This window comes from Ammodytes marinus, assembly GCF_949987685.1.
Source record: "Ammodytes marinus genome assembly, chromosome: 18".
Classification (NCBI taxonomy): domain Eukaryota; kingdom Metazoa; phylum Chordata; class Actinopteri; order Uranoscopiformes; family Ammodytidae; genus Ammodytes; species Ammodytes marinus.
The window spans coordinates 14,563,024-14,585,525 of NC_137222.1; the positions used below are offsets into that span (position 1 = coordinate 14,563,024).

Below are 22,502 nucleotides of genomic sequence, written 5' to 3' on the forward strand. Positions count from 1 at the left end.
CAGGAAGCTCCAGGCTTCCCGTCGCGGCCAGAGAACACACCAAACTGACTGCTGACTTTCCGTACGCTCTGTTGCTTGCGCGGGACGTAATGTCTCCATAACAGCAGGCGGCGCTAATCTGTATTGTGGCCCGAAAAAATACGAAAGCCGGAAATGATGGGACAGCTGTCTAGAGCATAAACATAGATAGAAATACGTATTTATATTTATGGACCATAAGATCACAATTTTTAGCAGAGAGTGTCGAGCATGGTGTCGAGCAGTCAACAAGGGTTGATGCATGTGAGTACTCTCAAAACGAAACGAACAAACACATTAAAACGATGGCTAGCTGTTGTTAGCTGTTTGTGCTACCCGCCTCACTTCCGGGCTTCACTGATTCGCTAGCCCTCCACCAATCAAATTGCTCCAAATGAAAGACGGTCGGCCGCCGATTGAACATGTTCAATCGGCTCAAAACAAGCCCGACGACCTCTACGTCGGCCGACGTCACGGCACACACCAAACAGATTCGTCTCCCGACCCCCTATCGACTCTACGACGGCGATTTTCGGGCTGGTGTGTCCTGGCCTTTAGGGTTACAGATTTCATCTCATGTAAATTTAAATGACATTTTCTTTTTTTACACTTTGTTTTTATTGATATTTTATACTAGGTTGAATCGTTGTAACCCTGCTTGATTACAGAATTAGATATATTATTACTTAAAACATAAAATAGGCTAATACAAAAGGTGTAGTGTAGTTTAACGATAACCATGACGATCGGGATCTCCACCTGCCTGCGGAATATGGCATCAACACAGCTTTGCAGGTGAGTGTGCATGGTATTGTCCTACTGTGTAGGCCTATATGTCATCTATTGTTTTTGGCAAAACTGTTCTCTCAGTAGGGAAGTAAATGCCACTTGAGTGCCCTACAAATTCAACTTTTAAGATCCATCTAATAAAAAAAATGCTCAAGGCAGACCAAATGTGAGCACTTCTAAACTGACGTTTATTTACTGTATTTTCTCTTTTCTACTTGTGTATTTGTATTTGTTTATTGTTATTTGTAATGCTTATTATATTTATTATTGTTATCTGTTTTTGTGACAGCGTACATCAACTACTGATGTACATGTTTGCAATTGCAACTTGTGTACGATATTAACATAGGAAGCCAATACATTTGACCCTTCATTAATGCAAGGAAAATTTATCTGCTCATAAACACTCATGGTTTAAGGTGCATTAGGTTAGATTGTTTTAATTGGTACAATATTTTTCTTACTCTGTGCTTTGCTATTGTAGCCTAACCTCTTATACATTGCATAGAATATGAAAAAAATACTATATCCTATGCACAGGATTGAGTTAAATTATATTTGCTTTAGGGATGCATTCTTTATAACAATATTAGACCTGTAAACCTAAAATTCATATTGCACAAAACAAAAACAAAATAGATAAATCTAACATACCATGTCCAAGAATATTTACATCTGAAATGGCTTCATAATAGACAAATATTTTCTGGTCTATTTGTTATCAGATCGTGGACTGACTCGGGTGGCGTTTCACCATGACCATCAGTATTTGATAGAAATGGAACCATCCGCGGACCATCCTTATGCATGGACGGGGGTCAAATGGAGTAAGGGCTTGTGTCCTCTACAGAATAAACAGGTAATTGACACATCCATCTAATCATGAACATATGGCTAAGGCCAACTGAATGTGTATTCAGAATGAGAGGGGGTTAATCAAGTGTTTGGTTAACTCATGACATAATTCAGATTTTTTTTTTGTTTTTGCTGATTTATGTCCTCGACACAAGTGGGGACGCAGGGGAACTGATGATCAAGGATGGAGAAGTCTTTGTCATCCGTGAAGAGTTCTGGACTGGTTCAAGTCACCGCATGGATTCCAATGTGAGTACATACATGTTGCTGTATTTAGTCACTTTGAAAATAGTGTGGGATGCTGCTCAGAGACAGGTAATTAGTTTTAGTCCCATTATGTCAAATGTTTTAGGTAGGCTGCATGTTCTTTGTAGGTTTATTTTGATGCAAATTGTCATAAATACTGCTCTTAACAGGGAAAAGATGCTCACATTGTGGACATGTTTGTTGTGCCCACCTGGAAAAGCACATACAGTGGCTTAAAAAGTATTCATCCCCCTTGAACTTTTCCACATTTTGTCACATTAAAACCACACACGTACATTTATTTTATTCGGATTTCATGTGATATAACAACATAAAGTGGCGCATAATTGTGAAGTGGAATGACAATGAAATATGATTTAAATTTTTTTTTATACAAAACTGAAAAGTGTGGCGTGCAAAAGTATTCAGCCCCCCCCCCCGAGTCAATACGTTGTAGAACCACTTATCGCTGCAATTAAAGCTCCAAGTCTATTGGAGTATTTCTCTACCAGCTTTGTACATCTACAGACTGATATTTTTGCCCATTCTTCTTTGCAAAATAGCTCGAGCTTCAGATTCAGCGTCAGATTGGATGGAAAGCGTCTGTGAACAGCAATTTTCAATTCTTTCCAGATATTCTCAATTGGATTTAGGTCTGGACTTTGACTGGGCCATTCTAACACATGACTATGCTTTGATCTAAACCATTCCATTGTAGATATGGCTGTATGTTTAGGGTAGTCCACCCAGTCTCAAGTCTTTTGCAGACTCTAACAGGTTTTCTGTCCTGTATTTGGCTCCATCTATCTTCCCATCAACTCTAACCAGCTTCCCTCTTCCCTGCTGAAGAAAAGCATCCCCATAGCATGATGCTGCCACCACCATGTTTCACGGTAGGGATGGTGTGTTCAGGGTGATGTGCAGTGTTAGTTTTCCGCCACACATTGCATTTTGCATTTAGGCCAAAAACTTCAAGTTTGGTCTCATCTGATTATGCTGTGTCCCCCTAATGGTTTGTGGCAAGTGTTGGAGGAAGATGCTCTGGTCAGATGAGACCAAAATTGAAGTTTTTGTAAAATGCAAAATGCAATGTGTGGTGGAAAACTCACACTGCACATCACCCTGAACACACCATCCCCACTGTGAAACATGGTGGTGGCAGCATCATGCTGTGGGGGTCCTGTTCTTCAGCAGGGACGGGGAAGCTGGTTAGATGTGATGGGAAGATGGATGGAGCCAAATACAGGGCACACAACCTGTTAGAGTCTGCAACAGACTTGAGAGTGGGGTGGAGGTTCACCTTCCAGCAGGATAATGACCCTAAACATACAGCCAGATCTACAATGGAATGGTTTGGCAATGTTGATGGTGCCAGACGGGCTGGTCTGAGTATTTCAGAAACTCCTGATCTATGGGATTTTCAGGCACAATCATCTCTAGGGTTTACAGAGAATGGATATCGTTTTGGGTCACTTGTTTTCATGTGAGAGATATAAAAAGGCAGTCAGTTAGGCTGTCGCGGTACTCCAGAGTGGATGGAAAATGACGGACAAAAATATGTTAGGCTAACTCTCCTGAATATTGATAAAGAAGGCGCACACTGTATATTTGTTTATTTTTATAACATGTATACTGTATTTCTGTGTACTTACAGTATTTCTGTTTTTGTATTCATTTAGTTTTTCACGGTGATGTTGATGAAGCCAATTACGGAGGAATAAACAAGTCAACTACATCAGTGAAGCGTAGTTCATCTGTTATACTAAGTTTGGGAGCATCACTTCTAGCAGGAGTACTTCAGCCTATTCTTAGGCTACCCCGCCGACTTACCCTGCACCCACCGAAGGTAGGACCAAAACTCACATGATAGTGTGTAACTAAGATAGGCCATTCTGAATATTTTCTGCCACTGCTGTAACTTGTTATCTTTTGTTAAGGACACTTGAGGAAGATTACAACGCCTAGGCCAATATGAGGGTATCACAGGAGCCGCTGTGATCCCAGCTATTGGATTATTTCCAAACCCATGAGCACCTCCACGAAGAGGCGGAAAATATTCTACGCAGATGTTCCCACTAGCCCACACATGGGTTCAAGGAAAATATGGACTCTGCCCTAGGCAACACCCATGGATTTGGGAGAGCATACATACCTAAAAAATGTAATCAGAGAGAAGGGAAAAGGGAGGGTGCGATCTGTCTTGCACTGACTGAAATACCCACACACTAATATTCTAAAAGGTATACCATAATGAACCGTCCAGAGCCCTCAGGTCGTCTGGGACAGGTTTACTTACAGTCCCCAGAGTTAGAACAAGGAGAAGCAGCTTTCAGTTTTTATGCACCACTCTGAATAACAAACTCTCAGAAAACTTGAGTTCTGCTTTAACTCTCAGCTCCTTTTAAATCTAAAGACTTTTCTGTCCTTTTAACCTGTCATTTTTATTTTATTTAAATGTTTTATTTCTATTCATATTTATTTATTCACTTTTCTTATGTGTATTCCATACTTGATGTATTTTAATCTTGATGTATTTCTTGCCCCTGTAAAGCACTTTGAAAGGCCTTGTGTCTGAATTGTGCTATACAAATAAACTTGCCTTGTCTTGAGTTAATTTATAACTGGACAGAATAATATGAGCATTATGAGCATGTATCTACTTGTTGACTATTGAAATCACCATTTGTTGTTCCACTGCGCTGCAAGACACTACACACGGTCAGTCAATTACCTACTGCAAGGCTACAGGTGCTGGAAATTGTACATCAGAGCTACGCTTTTAAATGTTTTATACTATCTATGGTTTTAACTGATAAATATGATGAAACTCCCATTAAATACATTTTGTTCAGTGTGATGTAAAATAAAATAACAGTTAACTCAAGGGATAGATGTTCTTTTAATAAAATAACACATCAAATAGTCTTTATATTTCTTAAAATACATGCTAGAGTACATTTAACTAAAATACTCCATATGTAGCCTATTGTTAAATGTTTATAGTAATATTAAATAAACATTTAATTTTGCAATCAAACAGGGTTAACACGGTGGTTAAATCTTGCTAAACTATAAATACAAACCAAGTGTAGAAAAGAAAAAAATAATGTAATCTTACATAATGAGAGATGACTACTGTAATAAACCAATTGCCTCTGGGTTAGAGGAGATAGAGAGCACCTTAACAATTATGTATGGACACAAAACGAGGAGGACACTGTAGTATCACAATCAATTATCTTTATTAAACATTATTTAGGAGACAACGGGACGGGAACACGGGTGAATTAACCTTTCGGTTAATGAGAGATTACTACAAAGGCTAACGTAAAAAACGTATTCAAACCTTACATGAAGAGAAAGAAATAAATCCATCTATCTCTCTAGTTAGCATACTTGCTAAGCTATCGCGATCGCGATCTTTTAAAAGTTGTTAGTTTCACACCATCTATCTAGTTAGCTTACTCACTAAGCAGCTATGATGGCAATCAAGCTTTTAAATTGTGTTTGAGTTTAACACTGTATGCCCCTGCTGTATTTCCAAGTGTTGTTGCCGTAGTTTTTCCAACCCGGAAGAGCGCGAAAAACACTTCCGCGAGGACAGATCGGGTAGGTCGGACAGATCGGGTAGTGACAGTGTGTTTCATTATAGGTCCATGGGTGTGAGAGACAGATTTTTCTAGAAAAGGATGATGATAGGCCATCATTTTTTCTATAAGTAGCCTATTATAACAGGCATTACTGCATTTGTAGGGATATAATGCACCAAGTACAAATTTCTCTATGATACAACATGATTTGTTTTGACTTCTCTTATCAATGAAATAGGCCTACATACACACACACACACACACACACACACACACACACACACACACAATTAGCAACAAAGGTGAAAAAAGTAGGCATACTTTATTTATCCATATAAAGGGAAAATCCAGGAAAGGGAAATTCAAGAATATTATAGCCTATTTAATCTAGGCGTACGTAATTTTGAGCTCTATACAAAGGGATAGATAGGACATCAACAACACAATATGATCAAATTCTCATTTGTTGCAATACATTAAAGTAAACCTCTAACATTTTAGCTTATCACAAGATTGTAAGTAGGATTAAAGTAGCCTAACACCCCTGGTAATGGTGAACTATGTCATCATGTCTTTAGTTTCAATCTATTCTGTGCCAGACATAGTGTTGAAGGATTAAGATTTGTAGAGTATGTGATCAAATCCAAATTCTGTTTCTTTAACACATCATATGTGCTCATAACCAGAACAATACTGATTATTATCAATGCTATGTTATCAAAAATATATGTATTATTATTACATGGTAGGCTACTAGCAATATTGTTCATATACATTCATGCCAATAAAGCTTGTTGAATTGAATTGAATTGTTCATCATATTTCATCACACATGTATATTTATAATATTGTGGATGAAAGCTAACAGTTATATTCTCCTCTATTCCAAAATGTCCTATTCATATAAGTTATGGTTTAATTTCCTGCACGCTCCACTTTCTACTTTGCAGGCAACTGTAAATCATCCTTCATGGTAGGACTACTATAGTTTGTAAGCGAGACTGGCAGCTAAATGAGGATACAAGTTTAGAATTGTTTGTTACCACTCACACAATAATCACTATTTTCACATCAAGAAGTGCTGGCAGCATGTATGCCTATTTATTGGATGGTTACGGATCGTTTCATGCGCACACGTCAGCCTACAACTTGCTCCGTGTGTCCGTGATAACTCCTCATCCAAACAGAGGATGGTGGAAAGTATTCTCCGCAAGGGCGTAGGATTATATAGGGACGGTAGGGTCCCGACCCTACCAAAATCCAGCCTCTGTGTAGTCCCTACCAATAATACACCCGCTGTCCGTATTGTTTAGGCAATAATTATAGTACACAAAGGGTTAAAAATCAGTCTCTGCTAGAAGTCCCGCCTCTAAACAACTATCGCGCTTTGATTGGCTGTAGCGGTTTCCCGCAAACCTATATTCAACCTGATTGGCCGTCCCCGCTGTCACTCCATCTGCTTGTTAAAAAAAAAAAAAGCTACCGGCAACTTAAGTCCCAGACAGGAGGAGCAACAGGACGCCTCAGTGCATAGCTAATATCTGCATCTGCGAGTGTAAGTTCTGCCTTCGGTCACGTCAGCGAGACGGATTTTAATATCAGTGATGTCATTTGCAGTAACACTTAATATATTTGTGTGTGTTTTATGCTTGTGCGTGCGCGCGCGCTGTGCGTGCGTGCGTGTAGGATGTCGAAGAAACGAAAACTGGACATAAGAGACTTCTTTAGAAGTCAACGTGTAAGTTAATTAAAAGGTTATATATTTTAGAGCCATAACAATACTGATATTGATTATTAGTAAGCATAGGCTATAATGCCAAAGAGATCCGCATTTTAAGGTATAGGCCTACCATTATTTTCATGTTTTATTTGTGTGGAAAGGGAGCAATGGTTTAAAACATTTTTTTGGGATAAATAAACATTAATTAAATTTAATAACCTTTATTTTCCTTCAAGGTTTCCCTCTCATTTACAGTAACAACAAGCACATTGCATACATATATATTTTGGGGGAATAAAACATAATAATTGTGTGAACATTTTGTCTACCCATGTATGTACCCTAATATATCTGTTCATATGTCATGCATCAACATACTTCTGTCAGGTGACAGACAGTGGAGAGACTGGAGGAGATAGGAGGAGAGACTGGAGGAGGAGAGACTGGAGGAGATAGAGGAGGAGAGGATAGAGAAGGAGAGACTGGAGGAGATAGAGGAGCAGAGGATAGAGAAGGAGACAGAGGAGGAGATGCTGTAGAAGATGAAGGAGAGGCTAGAGAAGGAGAGGCTGGAGGAGATGGAAGAGAGGCTGGAAATTCACAGGTGAGGTTCAATAATGATTAATATGTTAGTCATGAGATTCAGTTGCACCAGAGTAAAGTTGAAAACTCTTCTAAGTTGACTCATTTTCTTTCATTAGTCGCTTTAACCTATAACATTACAGAATGCATATTCTCTTTTGATATTCAGATATGCATTATAAACATGTTAATTAAGCCGATTTATTGATTTTTTTTTCAATTATCATTGCGAATACAAAAAAAACCCATCAACTTTAGGAAGCACTTTCATATCCCACGGACCCCACCAATGTCCAAATCAAACCTACTCCCTTGATTCTCCGTTTCATAAGACTACTCATATTAAAATGTAACGGTTTTAAATAGAAAACAGAAAGCCTAAACAGTTAAACCAGTGTTGATCATAGGTCTTACAGTGACAGATGACGATCAGCTTTTTCTCTCCCCCGCTCACAGCGTTCTCTCTCCCAGCGCATAAAACGCTTGAAAAAAGCGGCCGAAAAAAACGCTCAGTATACACTCCCGAGCGCACAGCCAGCGTTTAACGCTGGAAAAGGCGTAAGGTGGACACGTGCCCTAAGGGAATTTCCTATGAAATGCTTATCAGTTCCATTACCTTATATTATTGTCAGTGTTATCGGAGTTGTCTGCGAAGAATCCCATTCTCTGTCAAAACGACAGGGCAACAGTGTCAGTGATATAACACAGCTCTCATCATTTGCTAATTTATTTATTTTTTAAATGTTGAAAAAAATGTTCCTGCTAAAACTGCATGACGTAAAAGTTGAATTTGAATATTATATTGTATTTGTATTTGCACTGATTGATGACAGGGAAATTTGGACGAGACATGTAGGCTATAACTTTTGTTCCAGTACCTTATATTTTTTCAATAAAAAAATACTATACACATAGAAAGCAGTCAGAAATAGATGGCGTATAGTGCAATCAGAAGTTCATGTTGCCATGTGGCTGCTATAAAGCATAAGGAATTCTTGAAGGAGTTGAAACAAAGTATGTGTAAATGATGAGGTATAGCTCCTGGGTGAAATGGCTTCTGTCTTTTGCAGGCTATAGGCTACTATCTGCCCTCTATCTGAAAGTTATTTCCAGACTCTGTGATTAATGTGGGTTGACGCAATCAGACTCCTGCTCACTGATAAGGAAACACCAAATCAGTGCACTGTTCTCCTCTGCAGTGAGTGACAGTTGGTGACAATTGAGATTGCTGATACAAAAAATAGAATTACAAAACCTTTGCAGTATATTTTCCGGCCTTTACTCAGAAAAACGGCGTTGGTAGTGGGTTGATGAAAGAAGACACAGTTTGAGGCAGATGAGGAGGTCTTCAGGAACAATTCTTTTATTTACAACAAAACTCATCCTGCAGTCAAAACGAAGCCAATAAAAAGTTAAAGTGTTTGTAGCCAAAAAAACTAATAGAGGTACATGCATAAAACCAAAAGCTATGAAAAGTTTCTGTATACTAAAAGACCTGACCCTTCCTGAATTGTGGTGGCCTTTAATCTGAAAATCTAATTTAGCTGATTGGGCCTTAGGTCAGTAAGCTCCACCTCGCCTAACTCCTGATTGGTGGACCCGAACTAGCTCTGACCTACAATGTCTAGAGGACATCTGGGGTATTCATCACCTGAAGGTGCTCTGCCATTTGGGGTCAGGAAGTCTGATTCAGTAACATTGGGACAATCCCTTAAGCCAGGGGCCAATACATTAGCTGATAAAATCTTAACCAAACTGTCCTAAATTGCCCCTACAAGACAGTCACCCCGGAGCCTCCCTTTGTGTGCATGCTGAGTCACCTACAGAAATCTCACCTATGGCTTCCCCCACTAAGCAATACACATTCCTATCCTGCACACACATATACCCACGAGAGCTACTCCTGGCTCCCCTTATAGTTAACTCTGTATGTAATTAAACAATCTCCTGATTTATCATTAATCTTAGAATGTGTCATAACGAAATACACTACACCTTCTTTTGCAACCCAGGCTGTCATAAATTGTTAAGCTATATGTTACTATAGTTTATTTCCATATTTCATAGTGATTTTATTTAATGGTATTGATAATGCCAATGAAAAGAAAAATGGAATAATTCCCAGTTGGTTTCTGGTGAAGAAAGTAATTGTCATACCCATTGAATAAAAAATAACACATTGAAATAAATCATTACAAAATAAAAAATAAAACAGATGCAGACAACAAGGATGCAAGTCTCAAAAAGCAGATGAATAGAAGTTATCACTGGGCCGCTCACAACCCGCCTCTTATTCCTATAGTTGGTCTTGTCAAAATATGCTTCACTGCAAGATTTAAACAAATCACACAATGAGTTGAAGCCTGCATTTAGTTATTATTCTATAATTGCTGCATTGTTGCTTGAGTAAATACAAATCATGATGTTTGAGTGAATGCCAATATGTTAATTGAATTCCAATACTTCATTTGATGCCCATTTCCCCCCTTTAATCTAACTCATAAACAGCATTTTTTAATGTTTACTGATTTGCAAAATAGTCAGACCATTCCTTTTTTATACATGTATGCTAATTTGTTCACATGCTTACATAACTCAGCTTTAACAGCTGTGGCTTTCTTTGCCAACAATGAAGATGGCCTTTTTTCAATTTATGATTTGTTGTTAGATGTGGGGGCAGTGCAAAGGCAGCGAATTTCAGTCCAAATTTGATCCAAGGTTCTGTTGTGGCTGTTTTCTTGTAGGAAAGGACTGTGGCCAGCTGGCACTATGTGTGAATACAGGTGAGTGTGAGCTTTAGGTAAAGGTTGGAGTGTAATCCTTCTTTACCGTTTACATATTTATTTTATTTTATACCATACACCTCCAGATAAAACATCTCAGGACAGTGAGGACAAACAACAACATTGGCTTTGTTTAAGTCCAGCAGCTTGATGAACATTTCTGCTAGTTTGCAGAAATACATGATGAACATGTCCCATAAGGTCTCCTTGATTATCAACCAAATGCATGATTATGCTTAAGACAATAACTGTTCTACCAAGTTCAAATACTCTTTTGTCAGTTGAATTTTAGAGTTGGGAGTCAGGAGATCTGAGTGCAACAACATATGCTTAGAATTACCACGCGTCAGCTGCAATTCATTCCGTCTACACTCTTCATTTTCATCTAGCTTTTTTCAATTTGCAAAATAACATTCACTCCTGCCACTGCTGAGCTGTGTCAATAAGCAAAACCTTATTGGTTGCTTCATTGCTCTGGAAGAAGCACCAGTAGGCTAACATCCGTATGTGTTGGAATAATGGGGCCCATGCCTAATGTGATATTGGAATTTAGTCCCATTGCATGCCTATGTTTGGCATTGGGTTTTACAGCAGAAAACGACTTGATCACCTTATAAGGTGCTTTGAAAAAGTGCAATTGAGCACTGAGCAGTGTAGGACTATCCTATGATAACAAGTTTACAGGTTTGGCCTCTTAGCAACCAGCATCACTGGTTGTTGTGGTGTCCTCGAGAAAGATATAAACACCTCTCTCTGATCTGGAAGTGCTGAACCTCCCTGTCACGATATTTTGACGTAAGCGTTCACATGCATTCAGGTTTCATGAGTCACAGCACATTATAATGAGTGGCTAATAAAAAAATAGACTAATAAGACTTGCAATGTACTCAAAAGTGAGCTGTACATCATGTATTTGGTTTATACAACGAACCCATGTTTATCATTGTGTGAGCTTGCTAGGTTGTGAGGCGTTCAGGTGAAGTCGAGAAGCAAAAGTGAGGTCGAAGCCTTTGTAAATCTCTAGCCACATGCAGCCAGTCTAAACTGAAAGTTATTGAGTATGATCTTATAACAGCATCATAGTCTACCCTTTATGAAATTTATAAAGAAAAAGAAAAAAGCCCATTCGATGTTTTTGGCTCTGACCTGACGCCCACCTGAGGAAAAATCTCATTATTGCTACAGCTTATCTTGAGTATAACATCATATATTTTTAAGAGGAGATAAGATTGCAAAACACAACCTTTCTATGTGCATTTAAAAGCATCTCCATAATATCTCGATGACTCCTCTTTTGGTGGGATTTTGCTGCCTTCAAGTGGACAACACAATGATTGCATTATTACATGTTTTACTTTATGTTATTCCCCTTTCTACCATAAATTAACACATGAAACCCTTAAATTATTAAGGTGCCTTATGCTGAAATTACTTCAATATCAGCAGGCTTGGATTTTTCATATCTCTGTATGTAAATATTCGAGCGTAATAAAAAAAAACTGGTTGACAGGGCGATGTTATGACGTATGCAATAGGCAGACGACTAGTCTCGCGATATTTACAGCTGAGGTCAGAGTTTTCTTTTCCTTTTTTTTTTTGCTGAGGTGAGAGTTGCCATTGGCCATGTGTGTTGCTGGTGTTGCTGCATCTACCACAGCACTATTTGATACATAATTGTTGGTTAGTAAGCACACTCACGTTGTACTGTTAAATTGTTTAGGCTATCTCGTCAACGGATTCCATTCAGGTTGGATTTGTCTGAACGGTCTGCTATGCTACGCGTTTAGCATCAGGTAGTGCAGTTCAGCTGATATATGCCAGTTCCTTTCTTTTAGCTACATGTTGGCTTAGCGGGACATGTTTAAAATCCGACCACTGTTGAGTGCCTTAGTGAACCGCAAACTGACATTAGAGAGACACGGTAAGACAACGTGACAGTGTAGCCTGCACCGTGTATGTTTCCTTTGCTGTTTTTACTTTGTTTGCACGACTTCATGCCTGTTTAGTTTAAATGTGCCAAATGTAATGGAGTCTCTGTCACATATTAGCTTACATTCAGAGCATGATTCTCTACTGACTGTCGTAGTAGGTCTATGTTAGGGCACGATGATCACTGTATGTTTGATGTAATTCTTCTACACAGGTGACCTCCATAAGTTCCTTTGCATGATGAGTGAAGGATCCATAGTTGATGACCAGACAGCCAAGGTGCTGAAGAGACCCAACGAGGAGAACCAAGATGACTCTGCTGAGAAGGTGCAGGCTGCCAAAAGAATAAAAGCAGAGGGGGAACTCGGTGAAGATGAAAAGAAATATCCCAAAAAGAAAGTGGCCATCCTCTTGGCATACTCCGGAAAGGGATACTATGGCATGCAGGTGGCTGGTCTTTTTAATTACATTTTTTTAATCTAATACTTTTTCGAAAGCCCTTTATTTTCTTAACGTCCTGTAAATTTGGATGTTTTTTTTTCTTCCATGTTTCAGAGAAATCCAACGGCCACTCAATTTAGGACCATTGAAGACGAGCTGGTCAACGCACTTACAAAATCTGGTTGCATTCCTGGAAACCATGGCGTGGACATGAGGAAGATGTCATACCAAAGATGTGCCAGAACGGATAAGGTGTGTGTTTAGTACACTCAGCAGCACAATAGGACTTAATGTCACAGCTCCAGGCCAACAAGACAGTTCTGTTTGGCTGAAAACGTTATGGGTGGCGGTAAAATGTTTGCAGGTTAGGTACGTCTTCTTTTTGCATTATGACAAACTGTGTCTGTGTTTCATCTGTTTTGTTCAGGGTGTGTCTGCGATCGGCCAAGTGTGTTCCCTAAAGGTGTGGATGATCGAAGACCTCGTTGAAAAAATCAATGAGAATCTGCCAGCACAGATCAGAGTGCTCGGTGAGACATATTTCAGTGATTAGCCCAATTACATGTTTGAACAACAAGCAGCCCAAGATGTGCTGCCGGATGATGAATACTAAAACAAAAGGATAGATAATTGTTTCTCATAATCCGGTGTTATTGATTGGAGCCAAGAGGAGACCGTGTGTTTTAAAACATTGAGCGATTGACGTTTTTCCTTTTGTGTGTCCCTTCAGGCCTGAAACGGGTGACCCAGGGTTTCAACTCCAAAAACAACTGCGACGCCCGCACGTACTGCTACATGCTTCCCACGGTGGCTTTTTCCCCCAAAGACAATGACACTGGGAACATAGCGGCCTTTCGCCTGGAGCCAGAGACAATACAGAGGGCCAACCGCCTGTTTGCCCTCTACAAAGGCACTCGCAACTTCCACAACTTCACGTCTCAGAAGGCGGCGAGCGACCCCAGCGCCCGCCGCTACATCATGGAGATGTCTTGCGGCGAGCCCTTCGTCCGCAGCGCCACGGAGTTCGCGGTGATCACGGTGCGCGGCCAGAGCTTCATGCTGCACCAGATCCGCAAGATGATCGGCCTGGTGATAGCAGTGATGAAGGGCTACGCAGAGGAGGAAATAGTGGAACGCAGCTGGGGACAGGAGAAGGTGGACGTGCCCAAAGCCCCCGGACTAGGCCTGGTCCTGGAAGGGGTTCACTACGACCGCTACAACAAACGCTTCGGAGGGGACGGCCTGCACGAGAAGCTAGAGTGGGACCGCGATGAGGAGGCCATCAAAGCCTTCAAAGAGGCCCACATTTACCCCACCATCGTGGAGACAGAGTGCCAGGAGGGCTCCATGGTCAGCTGGATGTCCTCGCTCCCCATCCACGACTTTAAAGCCACGGCCAGCGGCGCTCAAGACAACAAGGACCAGAAACAGGTATATCCGGAAGCCACAGTAGGGCAGCAATAGTATTTGAAACCCTGTATTCGAGTATGTATGAGGGTCGCTGGTTCAAGTCCATGCACGGATTAATATTAAAGTGTGAGGACTGGTAGCTGGAGAGGTGCCAGTTCACCTCCTGGGCACTGCCAAGGTGCCCTCGAGCAAGCTCCGAACCCTTAAGCTGCGAACACACCACACTGGCCGCGCGGCGAGATTGCATACAAAGTCAATGTACTAGCGTGTGGCCGCGCGTCCACACAAGAATCGGCGTCATGTGAGGCGTGTGAATCGAAAGCGCGACCATTTGCGGCGCGTAGAAATTGCGCCATGGAAGGCGCGTGAATCGAAGGCATATGCGGCGAATGCAGAAGATCAAAATTTTCATCTTTTTCTGCGGCACCGCGCCTCCACAGCCAATGAGCGTTGAGCTTCTCCCGACGTCACTATTTAAGGACCACGGTCTACCCTCGAGACCTCTGACACCCATCCCATGGACAAACAGCTACCACCGACAATGACAGAAATCGAGGACAAGCTCATTTTGGGCGTCAGCAAATGCAGGAGGAAATTAATTTATAGGGAAGCAACCGGAAGAAACGTGGTGTATGGGCGTGCACTTTCGATGAGGCTGCCGGCGGCGGCTGCGGTGAATATGGCCCAAATGATCAAGCGGCGAGCCTCTTGCGTTCATGCGGTTAACCTTCGACGAGGCGGCCGGCGGCCGCGGTGAATATAGCCCAAATGATCAAGCGGCGAGCCTCCTGCGTTCACGCGGCCAACCGCCGCAGGGGGCCAGTGCGGTGTGTTCGCAGCTTTAAACTGCCCGGAACGTTGTCTCTGCGAGATTGGCTGCCCAGCACTCTGGCATCTCTCCACTTAATGCATGTGTATAGGTCCTGTTTGCATGTGTGTATTTCGGGCCTCTGTGTGTGAAATATGTAACATAAAGAGAGTGAAAAATGTGATTTCCCCCAGGGGATTAAGAAAGTATATCTTCTTTTTCATAGTTTTATTAACTTATTAACTGTTGTTCTCCTTGTTTCCAACAGGACAATGCAGATGTAGGAAATGAGTCCGATTAGGTCTCTCCGGCTGCTGAAAGAAGACACCTCGCCAAATCATTCTCTCTCCTTTTGTTGGGAAGAGGCTATCTTTTAAGTTGTGAAAGTACAACTTCCTCTTTTTATTCGTCTTTTCTTTAGCAAGATTAATTTTGTTTCTTTTACAGATGTTATTAAACAATAATAATAAACGTGTCTGTGTTCTTTATTCTACCCAGATTGTTTCCTAATGTTAATTTCACAATGTAACAAATACAAATAATACTTCTAAAAAAGATTTAGGATGTCCCATTTCTTGTGGTCAGATTTAGCATGCTTGAAAATACCCGGATGCCTACTACAATTGGCCAAGATTTTTAGTATTGAAAACGGCATCCTATTTGGGCGATTCTGACCCACAATCCAGTCTGCACCGGAAGTAACGTCACATTGACAGAGCCTCCATATGAAAACAAACAGGGATGCGACGGATATAAAAGCAAGAGTCAAGATCAACGTGCAATGTTATGATTAAATAAGTAAAAGTATGTACTTCATCCTAACTAAATTATTTTTATGGTCAGATGTAGTTTGTAGAATAGAAAAAAGAAAGAGTATGCGATTTGGAACGCAGGGTGTGTCTCTCAGTCCAATTAGTGCTCACGCTTTGCCTCATAAGCGGACTTTTACGGATAGGTTTGGATTTATTTGTGTCCATTTTAATATAAGACTCACATACACTACACATATGTACTTTGAAAAGACTTACTGGTGACAGCTGTAATCGTTCCACATCTCTATACTGAGTTTGAAGCGATGGCACCTTAGCAAAACTGGGGCAACACTCCAGTTAATGCTATTTGTTTAAATGTATATTGGTATGGTAAGACCATTGGCAAATCCCCTGACACAAACATTAGTATCGGTATTAATTAAAAAAAAATGCAATGAGTTGGAAAGTCAACATCACTACTTACTTAGATATTAAACCTAGCTTACTTTACATCCATGTTTTGATCGGAAACTCATTTGTTAACAGAACTCAGCTGAGAAGTTCTCATTAACCTAACAGTGTTTAGTGGTCAAACCTACTATCTATGGGTCAAACGTAAACTAACACTTCACCCTCCAGTCACTAGGGGGCGACACAACAGTGTTTTGGACTAATGTTGCATTCACTGGTCCTTGGATTTACAGTAAAATTATTATTGCAGTACTTCCAACCAAGGCAGTGACATGTATAACAAATCCTAGTATCAAGTATTCATGTTATGTACACACTAACACTGCACCACCTATACAGACCTAATGAAATTATTACTATTACAGATTCATAAAAGTATTTTAGGTTGACTTTTGTAAAAATAGTTTCTTATGTTTCAAACATCACCTGAACGAAGCATCACTCAGTAAACATGGCGCCGGCCAAAAGACGCAACGTGAGTTCGGCAAAAACAACTGAGAAAAGTGTTAAAGCTGTGAAAATCGACCTAATTAGCAAAGTCGATGGTATACTTGAGAGCAGAAAACATGCCAATGACGTTTTTGACATTTTTGAGGTCCTTGAGGTAAAGTTATACACACAAACAAACACCAATTGTGAGTACATGCTGGTTAGCTAGCTATATTGCTACTCCTCCAGGTTACCAACACTGTGCTCTTGCCTCTTCTCCGTATTTGTTTGCAGTCTGAAAAAGAGAAAGATGTTCTCAGTGCTGTCAGCGCGTGCAGCAAACTCTTCTGCACCTTGTTGGAGAGGAAAGAGCTGTTTATGGGAAAACTCCCCGGAGAGGACGAGGCGCTGAGTGGTGAGTACAGGCTGATTATCTATTATCCCAGTCATGAGGCGATTATTAGCAAATGTCACACAAAGACTTTATTAAAATAGGTGTCACACCAGTACTGCCTGTGTGCCTATAGCTCATGAGACTGATGTCGTATTCAATTAACCTTATTTGCTATAAATGTGCATATTACACAATTAATCTAAGTCCTTTTAAACATACATTTCATGAATGTAACTGTCAACCCTGAGTTAATCAAGTTTACAAAAGAGACTCTTTCCACTCCTATTTGGATTGACATGTGCTGTATATGAGACAAGAAAACATAGTAACAACCCCTCACTATTAGAGTTGCAAATCATATCTCCTTTTATGTTTGTATCTTTCGTGGTCCAGGAGAGTATAGTGCTGAAGAGAAATACCACATGTTTATGCGCCACCGTTACAACAGCTGTGTGGAGATGCTGCTGGAGCACCTCAGCCATGAAGCCCACGGAGTCAAGGTGAGTTCAGTTGATTGAGAGTTTGGATGGAAAAGGTGCCCACACACACTTTACAAATACAGAATGTGTTAATGTGGTCCATCAATTCTAAGTTAGTGGTTATCTTCTATGGTCTAAAAATGAATCATAATAAAGCATGTTGCTGTGTTTGAGCACACGAGAAAGGAGATCATGTTGTCTGTTTTATTAATGTTCTCTTTCTTTTGAAAATATAAATAACTGGATACAGGAGAGTGCTTTAAGCTGCCTGATGAAGTTTGCTGCAGGAGAAGGACAGCATCCCCTGGAGGACTTGGACTGGACGGAACACTACAGCTTCCCAAGAGAACTCCTCCAGGTGGGCTTTTGTGTCACTCACACAACCTGTAAAGAAACCAAGACATCCTTTGGCCTTTTTTTGTGCAACTTCAATGTTTGTTGTTAGCAAAGACAAGAAATAAGGCCTTTAAAAAAAAAAAAAAAAAAAAAAAAAACTTTTCTGTTATTGCTTCATGTTCATGTTTCAGTCAGTGGTGGAGAGACTGCTGTCCAAAACGGCAGACAACTCGCTGCTGATCTCCAGATTCCAGGAGTTCCTTGAGATGGAGGACGTCCGGTTTTATGTCATGAGCTCCATCCGAGACGCAGTGGGCAGAGTCATGGAGAAAAACAAAGGGGTAGGACAACTCCGCTCAGTGCTTAGCTCATCTGTTGCAGCTGTACTTGTTTACTGTTTTCCTTGTCACAATTTGGATGCCGTTTCCTTTATGTTAGTAAATATGACTTGGTTTTGCTGAACACTGTTGGTTTGTCTTCTTCCTCTCAGGCAGTGATGCCCGTATATCAGAGCAATGTGTTCACCCTCATGTCCAACATCAGTTTGCCAAGTCAGGAGTCAGAGCTCACCAACTTTATGGTCAAGCAAGAAGGTGAGACTTGCTTATTTTTTTAAATGCAACAGTGTGAGTTTTTTCTTGTTGTTGCAATGATGATGAACTGTTACTGTGTGGGTAGAAATGCTGCTGTAATTAGAAAAACAATTATTTTGAATTTATATTTTCTTTCAGCCAAGCACGAGGACTGGAAAGCAGCTAAACTGAACGTAAGCACATATTTGTAATCAGACATTTACATTTACATTTCGCGACCTAAATGTTTCCGGAATACTATTTTATGTGTTGCGCCTCATTACAGGAGCACAAGCGTGTCTTTGAGAGGATGTGGCTCGGGTTTCTGAAGTATAAGGTAATGTTAAACTCTTAATTAATGGTACACATTTTCAAATGTTTTGTCACATTTTCCACAATCAAAATGTACTCTCTGTGCTTGTCTATGGCACTGTGCTATCATTCCATGCTTTGTCTCATGAATTTCCCCATCTCTATTGTAGTTGCCAAGCAATATGTACAAAAAGGTCTTGGTGATCCTTCATGACTCCATTTTGCCCCACATGAGTAAACCCACGCTGATGATTGACTTCTTGACTGCTGCCTATGAAGTTGGTAAGTTGCACATATGGCTTAATAGTGGCAGCATTCAAGCACACCTTTTAAAATAAGCAAAGAGGCATCTGATCTCTGGAATTTCTTATTTCTTCAAGGGGATGCTGGTAATTAATTTATGATGTAACAATATGTTGTCATGTTTTTGTTGAACAGGTGGGGCTATCAGCCTGCTGGCTCTCAATGGCCTTTTTGTCCTCATTCATCAACACAACCTGTGAGTATTACATGTAGAAATAATTAATTTTTAGTCATATAAGGTCTCCATCTATAAAAGGCTACCATAGACTAAAATGTAATTGTAATGCTATACTGTACATTGTGTGTATCTTTTACAGAGATTACCCTGATTTCTACAAGAAGTTGTATAATCTGCTCGAGCCTTCTGTTTTCCACGTGAAGTACAGAGCCCGCTTTTTCCACCTAGCTAATCTCTTCCTTAGCTCCAGGTAAGATACGTCCTGCTCATAGGTCCTGCTTCATGCAAAGTCTTTCTTTTCCCTCAGTTTATTGTGATACAAACTGACTGTATCTGGGATATTTGAATTATTAAAGGTGACACATGCCCATTTTTAGGTTCAAATTTGTATTATGGATGTTTCCTAGAAACGGTTTTCATATTGAGAAAAATAAATACACATCAAATTTCTTCATCACCTATTTCCCAACCTTTTCATCTTCTATCTGATGAGCCTTGACTCTAGGGGGAGGGATTAATCTAGTGATCGCCGGTTGCAGTTTATGAACCGGTGACAAATCTGATTGGCTACCTTGATCACATATTTTTTTACCTAAATTACTCGCCACTATTCAAAGGGATGACCATTAAAAAAAAAAAACTCAAAAAGCATAAAAACATTAGTAACATGCTATACATGTGTTTTTTCTTGCTTCCAGTCACTTGCCGGTGTACCTCGTGGCTGCCTTTGTCAAGCGCCTTGCTCGTTTGGCTCTCACAGCACCACCTACAGCCCTCCTCATAGTGCTGCCCTTCATATACAACCTGATCCGTCGCCACCCGTCTTGCAGAGTCCTTATTCACAAGCCCAGCACAGAAGATGGTGGGTGTCAGTGGATGTTTCATCTATAACCATTCAAAATCAGTCTTTGATTTTCACAATGAGATTCATTATATGTTTTGAGACCGTTCATAAGCATTTCATAGTGCTTTACAATCAAAAGCTTTTTGGGATATATGTACAGTATGTGTTTGTTTCTATTCATAATGACAGAACCTTTGGAGGACCCGTATCTAATGGATGAAGAGGATCCTGCTCAGTGCTGTGCCTTAGAGAGCAGCTTGTGGGAGATTAAGGTGTGTACAGTACGTTGATGGTTTTGGATACACAATTTAGTAATCTATGACAATCACTAGAAGTGGGCGTTGTCATGCTGATAGGTCAACAAGATAAAGGAATAGAATTGCAGCATAATGGAAGTACATTTTGTATTTTCAATTGAAGTTGACATTTTTTTACTTCTTCTTTCCTGCAGACCCTGCAGAAGCATTACCATCCAGATGTTGCCAAAGCTGCTATGTTGATCAACACACCCCTGTCACAGCAGGAGGATGACATCAGTGAGGTGCTGGAGATAACAACATATGAGGTGATGATGTGACCCGTCCCACAATGTTGTCCATTAGTGCATAGAAAGTACATAGAGGTTAAATATAATAGCACAACTAATGTGTTCCATGTTCTTATCCCCAGTTGATGGAGAGAGACCTGAAGCAGTCTAAGCTCAAGAGTGTCGCACTGGAGTTTGAAATTGCCACGCAGTTACTGAAGGGAGGGGGAGATGTGTTAGGACAGCACTTCTGTTTGGAGTAAAACAATGGAACTGCATCTACAGTGTGGACTCAAGTTCTGGGACCAGTTGATCCATCAGTGTTAAAGGTCTACAACAGTTTGAGCTGAACAGTTGTGTGAATGCATATTTGAGACCTGAAGAAGCTACAGCAGCAGTAACAACTACAACAAAAATGCATTTGATTGTGGAATTTATATATATGTTTTTCTCCAAATGACCTTTGACATCTTTGATGTGTTACTACTGCACATCAATAAAAACCTTTTCCAAAGCGTATGGTGAATGCATGTTTCTATTAAGAACCTTTATGGGATCACTAAATGAAAATATTTACAAATGAATAGGATTAAGCTCATAATTTTAGAAAGTTGAAGTCTATTCCTTTCTTTACACGTTTGAATGTATGGACAAAATGGTCTGTGGTTAGGACGCAGAGACAGCTCAAGCTAGTAGGTTGCCTCTTTTCGATCATTATATGGCACTTTAACTGTTTATTTCAGTCTCACTGCTATAGCAAAAGTGTGTCTTTTTCAGTCAGGATGCTCACGTAAAGAACCAACATCTCAGCAGTTGGTGACACAAAGTGAGAGAAAGAGAATAAATATTCGATTCATGTATTAGCTGACCTTGCCAAGATAATCTTGTCAGTGTTATGTGAAAAAGGGCAATGTTTTGCTAATATGTTAGCCTAGCAACTGTGTAGGGAGATAACATGCTAAAGCTGTGTCTGTCTCATTTGTGATTTGGACTAGTAAATACAGTATAATGCAGCGGTAAAGCCCCTGCACTCCCACTCGGGTGTTTCCACTTTCATGTTGATTGCACTCAGGTTAGGTTCGACGTAGCAATGTTTGAAATTATGTGACGTCACCACACCCGACCAATGAAAACCCGCCCTACCAGGTGCATCAAACTCAACAGCAAAGTGTCGTGTTCGTCACAGGTCGCGTGAGCCAGGAAGAGTAATGCCGCCCTCATGTGGCCAGTTTTCCACTCAGGTCGTGATAACAGGTGTGTGAGAGAGGTTAGCCTTAAATGCTATTTCCTATCTCGTTATATAATTCATCCTCTCGTGACCCATATGGCCACACAGCAGGCAGTCAGCCTTGGGTACAACGCCGTGAGAGAAAACTGAATCATAAACAGCAAATCATGTTAGGGAGGAGGAGCTGCCCAAATGATGCACCTGGAGACAGGACTTCACGAGAAGCAAACACCATTTCCAACCATGCCAATGTAGTGCAGTGATAGACAGCTTTCCTGATAAAAAAACATAAATAATGTTCTTCTATTTATTTGATTAGGCCTATTTTTATGTACTTTTTATTTTATTTATTTAAAAGCGGTTTGTTATTGGTGATTAAAAGACACATGGCACAGGCTTTGCCAGATCCGGAAGGGGAGAAGCCAGCAAGAACAACCTTTCTTTATATGTCCATGAAAACAACAAGGATGAGAGAAACAGCAGAGCATCACTTTGCAGGGTAATAAT

At 40.4% G+C, this 22,502-nt stretch overlaps 2 protein-coding genes and 1 long non-coding RNA gene across 6 annotated transcripts; all 3 read left to right on the forward strand.

The window, feature by feature from the left end:
* Positions 1-91: 91 nt before the first annotated feature.
* LOC307264860 lies at positions 92-4,582 on the forward strand. Its single transcript, XR_013845324.1, has 5 exons — positions 92-813; positions 1,533-1,666; positions 1,818-1,911; positions 3,588-3,754; positions 3,846-4,582. It is a non-coding gene; the product is annotated as an uncharacterized lncRNA (long non-coding RNA).
* Positions 4,583-12,181: 7,599 nt separating this feature from the next.
* On the forward strand, positions 12,182-15,642 carry pus1 (pseudouridine synthase 1). 4 transcript variants are annotated; one of them, XM_080046390.1, is made up of 7 exons: positions 12,207-12,263; positions 12,419-12,504; positions 12,727-12,959; positions 13,068-13,205; positions 13,381-13,483; positions 13,684-14,384; positions 15,440-15,642. In XM_080046390.1, exons 2-7 carry the CDS (start codon positions 12,441-12,443, stop codon positions 15,470-15,472), a joined length of 1,272 nt encoding a protein of 423 aa, XP_079902516.1. In that variant the 5' UTR covers positions 12,207-12,263; positions 12,419-12,440; the 3' UTR covers positions 15,473-15,642. The 4 variants fall into 4 exon arrangements, with proteins under 4 accessions (XP_079902517.1, XP_079902515.1, XP_079902518.1 ...); XM_080046391.1 differs by lacking the exon at positions 12,419-12,504 and having other exon boundaries at positions 12,182-12,263; XM_080046389.1 differs by having other exon boundaries at positions 12,195-12,504.
* Positions 15,643-16,845: 1,203 nt separating this feature from the next.
* On the forward strand, positions 16,846-21,275 carry noc4l (nucleolar complex associated 4 homolog; the record flags this gene model as incomplete). Its single annotated transcript, XM_080047285.1, has 15 exons — positions 16,846-16,998; positions 17,118-17,238; positions 17,611-17,717; positions 17,947-18,054; positions 18,224-18,373; positions 18,523-18,625; positions 18,764-18,798; positions 18,891-18,941; positions 19,087-19,198; positions 19,355-19,415; positions 19,537-19,647; positions 20,096-20,259; positions 20,431-20,513; positions 20,693-20,806; positions 20,911-21,275. The coding sequence occupies 15 exons, from the start codon at positions 16,846-16,848 to the stop codon at positions 21,028-21,030; spliced, it is 1,593 nt and encodes a 530-aa protein (XP_079903411.1). The 3' UTR covers positions 21,031-21,275.
* Positions 21,276-22,502: the final 1,227 nt, after the last annotated feature.